Raw genomic sequence first — 7,555 nt, forward strand, 5'->3', positions numbered from 1 at the left:
AGAATGAAACAAGTTTCACTTTTCTTTCTGTTAAAGTAACATTCTAGTTGGGCGCTGGTGGCTCACTCCTGTAATCTTAACTACTAAGGAGGCTGAGATCTGAGGATCACAGTTCAAAGCCAGACAGATAGAAAAGTCTGTGAGACTCTCATCTCCAGTAAACTACTCAGAAAAAGCCACAAGTGGTGTGTGGCTCAAGTGGTAGAGCACTAGCCTTGAGCAAAAGAAGCTCAGGGACAGCACCAAGGCCCAGAGTTCAAGCACCAAGACTAGCAAAACAACAACAACAAAAAAAAAAACCTGGCTTAGGGGGGAGGGGGGAATGAGAGAGGAGGTAACAAACAGTATAAGAAATGTATCCAATGCCTAACGTATGAAACTGTAACCTCTGTACATCACTTTGACAATAAATAAGAAAAAAAGAAAACAACACAAACCTTTCTATTTCTCTAAGGAAAACGGTTTTGTTTTCCCACAGCTGTCCTATATCTTAATGCCCGTTTCCTTGCATTTTTCTTTTTGTTATCTTTAAAAAAATACTAGCATTACTAAAAGTACTTTGAACTTAATCAGAACAGAGCTGTTTAATTTGAAACTAAAGGTAGAACCGTTACAGCCTGAGTGACTCATCTGGGATTCCTTTTTAAAATGCCTAATAGACAGGAAGCAAGTTCATAAACTCATTGGAGACCAAAGTACAGATCCAACCGCTTTCTTCTTTCCCAGCAGCTCCAATACCCTTGGATCCTTTAGCAATGTCATGGAAGAGCAGCTGTCTACTGCGAACGTGCAGGCTTCTACTCTTAGTGATGGTATTTTTGCCATGTGAAGTGACAAGTAAGTTAACATTATCATTGTCTCTTTCTGGAGAAATCAAATTTCAGATTACAAAAAGAGTTCAATGGATTCAGTGGTTTACTTCTGTAATTGTAGCTGCTCAAGAGGCCAAGGTCTGAGGAAGATGTCAATCTGCAGCCAGATCAGGCAGACAGTCCATGAGACTTTTATCTCCAATTAACCAGCCAAAAGACAAAAGTGGAGCTGTGGCTCAAGTAGTAGAGTACTAGCCTTGAGAAGAAGGAGGAGGAGGAGGAGGAAGAGGTGGTAAGAGGAGGTTGAGGAGAGAGTAAACCCTGGTCCTGAGTTCAAGCCCCAGTACCAGCACACAAAAGAAAAGGCCAGCAGAGCCCCGATAGCTCACACTTGTAATCCTAGCTACTTAGGTGGCTGAGATCTGAGGATCATAGTTCAAAGCCAGCCTGCATAGAAATGTCCGTGAGACTCTTATCTCCAATAAAGTACTTAGAAAAAGTCAGAAGTGGCACTGTAGTTCAAATGGTAGAGCACTAACCTTGAGCACAAAGAGGCTCAGGGACAGAAGCCAGAGCCTGAGCTCAAGCCCTAGGAACAGCAAAAGAAAAGAAAAAGTCAGTGGGCATTGGACACAACCTTAAACTCCCATTTGGCTACACAAATTAGTATGGCTCAAATACAGGAGTCAGGTAACGTAACAGAAAATTCAGTGGAAAAAATATTCTTTTCATTTTTCTGGTAGTACAAGACAAAGTGAATTAGTCTATTGTCTCCATAGCTGCAGCCAGAATTTTCCCTTTTTGTGTGGTGTTGGGGGGGAGGTGGATCAGTTATGAGGCTTGAACTCAGGGTATGGGTGCTGTCCCTGAGTTTTTTACTCAAGGCTAGCACTCTACCACTTTGAGCCACAGCACCACTTCTGGGTTTTCTGGTGGTTAATTGGAAGCTGGTTTTTGAACCAGGATCCTCAAATCTCAGCCTCCTGAGTCACTAGGATTTACAGTCATGATCCACCAGTGCCCAGCAGATTTTTTTCTATATTATAATACATGTTGATACTAATCTTACCCCCCCAAATAATCTATTTATTGCAATATACCACCTACAACAAAATATTAATTGCATTTTCTCTCCTCCTCCACACTCCCAGATTTAAAAAGCATTAATTACATGGTCATGGTAAAATAAACTAGGCATGGCATTGGCAACATATAACTTAGTAGTAGAGGGCATACTACTTAACATGTGCAAGACCCTGGGTTAAATAAATCCTCAGCTCCAAAAAAAATATTTTAAAAAAATTAGGCAGTATGGGCTGGGAATGTGGCTTAGTGGTAGAGTGCTTGCCTAGCATGCATGAAGCCCTGGGTTCAATTCCTCAGTATCACATACAAAGAAGAAGCTGGAAGCCGAGCTGTCACTCAAGTGGTAGAGTGCTAGTCTTGAGCAAAAGAAGCTCAGGACAGTGCTTAGGTCCTGCTTTCAAGCCCCATGATTGGCAAAAAGAAACAGAGGAAGGAAGGAAGGGAGGGAGGGAGGGAGAGAGGGAGGGGAGGGAGGAAGGAAGGAGGAAGGAAGGAAGGAAGGAAGGAAGGAAGGAAGGAAGGAAGGAAGGAAGAAGAAGGAAGGAAGGAAGGAAGGGAGGGAGGGAGGGAGAATGGCAACACACTTGCCTGCAATGTGAGCAGTCCTGGATTTCCAGAACAACACACACACACACACACACACACACACACACACACACACACACTACCCCACCCCCAAATACCATCATTCAGAGAAAACTACCTAACATTTTGGTTATGCAGTCTTCCAAATTATAAGGAACAATCCATTTTCTTTATCAAGAGCCAAAGTTTTTCAAAGACAAATGAAGGTTATGAGATTAGCTCAGTGGTAGAGCATTTGTCTAGCATATATGAGATCCTGAGATTCTTAGCACCAAAAAAAAAGGAAACAAACAAGTTAACAGAATATACTGATGAATATTGTCTGGGAGAACCAGGTGCCAGGTGTGTGGAAGTGAATGTTTTAAATTTTGCTACTTCTGACCAGGAAAATTAAAAAGGAAATTTAGAAAAGGAATTTCTAAAACTTGGAGCAGAAAAAAAACCCTGCTACAGATCCTGATTCTTGACCCCACAGTAACTTTTGTATCCCATAATCCTTATCTATTTAAACATCTTTTAATTTTCAACACTGCCAAAACAGTACTAAAACATTAGAAATGCAATATAAAATTTTATCTATAATCTTGTCAATAAATCAGAAAGGGGCTGTTAAGTCAGATTTTGCCAAGATGCATATTCAATTCTGATACATTTATAGTAAGTATAAGACATGTACTTTTTATTCTGCCTTTTTGCCTAATGCTATATCTCAGAATATTTTTTATACTGCTAGTTGTGTTTCCTTTTTATTTCCTCATTCCTATTCCCTTGCTTTTCTACTTCTAATCCCTTGAAAGAACAAAGTAAATCTGGCATTTCACAACTTTTGTCTCCATTTTACCAATCCAAGTCAATATAGATAGGAATTTTTTCCCAAAGACTTTTCTCCATGAATATGTGCTATGATTGTTGTTGTTGTATAATATATATGTATGTATGTATATATATATATGTATATATATAGTTTCTACATAAGGTCATTCTGAGATTCTCAAACTTCAGTAGTTCACTAGAGCCTTTGCTTAGCATTTGCAAGGACCTGGGTTAGATCCCAGCCCCATAAAGATGTCTATTGCCCAAGTTGTAGTCATGTCATTCATTTAGGGCTGTGAGAATGAGAGCCTAGCATCTCTTAAAAAAAGAACTCCAAGTGATTCTAATGGGCAGTAAAACTGAGGGACTCTCACTTTTAATATTCCTTTTTAAAAGTTAATACATTGTGTGATTATTTCCTTGTAAAATCATGTCACCCAGCCAGGCACCGGTGGCTCACACCAGTAATCCTAGCTACCCAGGAGGCTGAGATCTGAGGATTGTGGTATGAAGCCAGCCCAGGCAAAAAGCCTGTGACACTTGTTTCTCCAATTAACCAATAGAAAACCAGAAGTGGTGCTGTCGCTCAAAGTGGTAGAATGCAAGCCTTTAGCTGAATAGCTCAGGGACAGAGCCCAGGCTCCGAGTTCAAGCCCCACAACCATCACCACCATAACAAAAATTCGTATCACTCAGTATGACTGTTTCTTTGTAGTTAGGTTTTGTCTGTATGTTTTGTTTTGGTGCCTGTACTCCAGGCGTAGGTGTTGAATCAGCTCTACTTCTGACTTTTGGGTGGCTAACTGGAAGTAAACGTCAGACTTTCTTTTCTGGGTTTGCTTTGAACCTCTCTCCTCAGATCTTAGCCTCCTGAGTAGCTAGGATTGATTACAGTGCCCAGCTAATATGGACTATAATTAGCTGTGGAGAATACCTTTTGTTGCCCTGATATAACAGAGTTCATTTCACCAATCTCCTATTGATAGGCATCCAATAGTTTCACTCTCTCCCCTCAGGTTTGGTTCTAACCGTGAATGGTAAAACAGAGAACTCTATCCTGGAAACTCAACGTGGAGTCCAAGCATCTCTGGAATGTGCTGTTAGAAATCACACCAGGGATGAAGAACTTCTCTGGTACCGAGAAAATGGGAGAGTAGATTTGAAACCTGGAAACAAAATCAACACCAGCTCAGTCTGTGTCTCTCCCATCAGTGAAAAGGACCATGGAGTCAACTTTACCTGCAAGCTGCAGAGGAATCAGACCATGTCTGTCTCAGTGGTGCTGAATGTTATTTGTGAGTAAAGGGAAAAGAAAGGCCAGTCTGCCATATCTGCACCACACTAAGTGGTGGTTGAGACCTAGGTCTTGATTTTGCCTAATTGCCCATTGTCTGTTTCCACAGAAGCAGGAGGGAGCCTATTTTCCCCCACACCCTTGCAAACACTGAGTGTCTGCTGGCCCCATTACAATTGTATTTCTTCCTTTCCTTTCTTTTTCTCTCCTTTCCTTTCCTTTCTTTTTCTCTCCTTTCCTGTCCTTTCTTTTTCTCTCTTTTCCTTTCCTTTCTTTTTCTCCTTTCCTTTCCTTTCCTTTCCTTTCCTTCCTTTCCTTTCCTTTCCTTTTCCTTTCCTTTCCTTTCCTTTCCTTTCCTTTCCTTTCCTTTCCTTTCCTTTCCTTTCCTTTTCCTTTCCTTTCCTTTCCTTTCCTTTCCTTTCCTTTCCTTTCCTTTCCTTTCCTTTTCCTTTCCTTTCCTTCCTTTCCTCTCCCTCCCCCTTCCCATGTATGCTAGTACTGGAACTTGAACTCAGGGAATGGATACTATTGTTTAGCTATTTCACTCAACACTGGTGCTCTACAATCTAAGCCACAGCTCCACTTCTGGCTTTTTTTTTCAAGAGTCTCACAGGCTTTCTTGTCCAGGCTGGCTTCTAACTGCAATCCCCAGATCTCAGCCTCCTGAGTAGTTAGGATTATCCTCGTGAGCCACTGGCATCTGGCTCTTTATTTTTTCCTTCCTTATAGTTTAGTATTTTTCCTTCTAGATGTTAACATTGGAGAAATATAGGCACAAATGAATCAAGAGACATGTACAAAGATATTTAATGTGGCACTGTTTAACTTTTTTTAAGTGAAAACAATGTAATGCTTGTCAAACTAGAAGAGTTGGTATATTGTACTGGGAGTACTCTAAAAGCAGTGAGCTAAATCTTTGTGAATCAGTGTGGCCAGATTCTCAGAAACATGTAAGTTATCAAGGAAACAAAATCTTTGACATAAACTTTTTCTGTGCTCCTGAAATGAGACATTATTTTTCCTACATATAAAGAAATCTTTTTAAAAATCTGAATTTTTCCCTAATTCATAGCGGTGGGTCCCTCTTGGGGAGTCAGAAGGTAACCAGGGTAGAGTCAAAGAGAATCTTCACTTTATCTGAAATTTGCTGATTTTCTTAAAAGAATATTCATGTACAGCTGGCATGCTTAAACATTAATATGGAATGGTTAAATTAAAAGGAACAAACTAGGGAGTAAGGTGCGCGCTTGTCATGCCCATACTCTGGGAGGTAGAGGCAGAAGCATTGTAAATTTGAGGCCAGCCTGCACTACATCCTGGTACCTTGTCTTAATAAAACTGAGAAGAACAAAAAGGAGTGGACGGGGAGGGGGAGGGGGAAGCAAGCTAATAAGATATGTCCACAAATGGAACTGTTGGATTTGGTAATTGTGTTCGGATTCCAGCAGCTTCTTCCATATTTTAGTAGCATAAAAACATCCTTATTGGATATGTATACAGAATCAAGCTCATTCCAAAGAGCAACAAAATGTCATTTTTCTGAGAAAGTTATTAATAGCACAGCCTACTCAGGCTTTAATTATTCAGTGTACAGATTATACAAGTCCTTCTTTTCCTCCTTTTCCACATCTACCTCCTTCCTACTGCCCACTCCATCCATTTTGATAATCTTCTGCACCTTTGCCAGAAAATGCAAGGAGGATAGACAAGAAGGGAAAGTCGGGACAGCCATTTCTCCCCTCAGATGTTTCTAAGCCTTGGTGGATGGTGAGAGTTGGGATTATTTGATGGAGATCTGTTTGGGAAGCTGAGGCAAGAGGATCAACAGCATGAGGCCAACCTGGGCTCTATAGTGAAACCCTGTCATGAAAAACAAACAACATAAATACGAATGTGTTTGATGTTATATAAAGCTACAACTATTAGAGAGTAGAGTTATCTGAACACAGAAGAAGAGGGAATCACCAAATATCCATACATGGCAGTGTGGACACCATTAGAACACCTTTGGGGAGGAGGACATTATTTCTAGAGGATCATTAGGGAAATGCAAATATGCATTGGCAAATAAGTGGCCAGGGTAAATGTGGTTAGATAAAATGCAAAAACAGAAGGGATAAGTAGTCTTCAAAACCACCACTACCAGCCCAATAATAGTAATAATAATAATAGCATTGTAGGGTGTGGGTATATGTACCAGTACCATGGGCTTTGTGCTCCTGCTCAGCTATTTGGCTCAAGTTTGGACCTCTCTCCTCTGCCACTTGAGTCACAGCTCCACTTCTGGTTTGTTTGTTTTTTTCCTGGTTAATTATAGATCAGAGTCATGAATTTTTCGGCCTGGCTGGCTTCAAAACAATTCTCACATCTCAGCCTCCTGAGTAGCTAGGATTGCAGGTGTGAGCCACTAGTCCCCAACTATGATACATTCTTTACAGGGATTATTTTATTTAATCTTTACAGCCACCCATGAGGAAGTTCTTATGAATCCATTTTTGTTGAGCTGAGAAAATTGAGACTTTAACAGAGAAGTAACTGTCTCAAAGTCACAGGAAGGGGAATTGATGGATTTAGGGCTGTTACTATGTCAGCCTTCTTAGTATTAGATAGCCCATGCTTGCTAGGCAGGTGTCGAACCACATGAGTCATGCCTACAGATTATATTGTACTATTTATCTATCTGTAGCACAGGCCAGTGTGTTACAATAACACTCAGAAAGGAACGACCCAGGCCTATACTTTTGGTTAGTGTTATGAATTGTCAACTTGGTACAAATTCATTATTGTATGCATTATATTTGTAACCATATGCCATTATGTGATATGTCTTCACTACATTAAAATTTCTGACATTTGGAATTAAATGTAGAGTTGGAACCATATGCAGGAATGTATAGATTTAGAATTGAATGTCCCTCAATTCCTAGCCCATTGCTTGGCAGACAATAGTTACTCAATAAAATTT

At 40.3% G+C, this 7,555-nt stretch overlaps 1 protein-coding gene across 1 annotated transcript in view; it reads left to right on the plus strand.

Annotated features, from left to right (window-relative positions):
- The first annotated feature begins 666 nt into the window (after window positions 1-666).
- Tmigd1 (transmembrane and immunoglobulin domain containing 1) overlaps window positions 667-7,555 on the plus strand; it is a 15,647-nt gene continuing 8,758 nt past the window's right edge. Inside the window, exons 1-2 of the mRNA XM_048365602.1 lie at window positions 667-837; window positions 4,313-4,591. Of these exons, the coding sequence (XP_048221559.1) occupies window positions 756-837; window positions 4,313-4,591 (361 nt within the window). The 5' untranslated portion in view covers window positions 667-755. The remainder of the gene's footprint in view (window positions 838-4,312; window positions 4,592-7,555) is intronic.

Source organism: Perognathus longimembris, chromosome 17 (assembly GCF_023159225.1).
Source record: "Perognathus longimembris pacificus isolate PPM17 chromosome 17, ASM2315922v1, whole genome shotgun sequence".
NCBI classification, from domain to species: domain Eukaryota; kingdom Metazoa; phylum Chordata; class Mammalia; order Rodentia; family Heteromyidae; genus Perognathus; species Perognathus longimembris.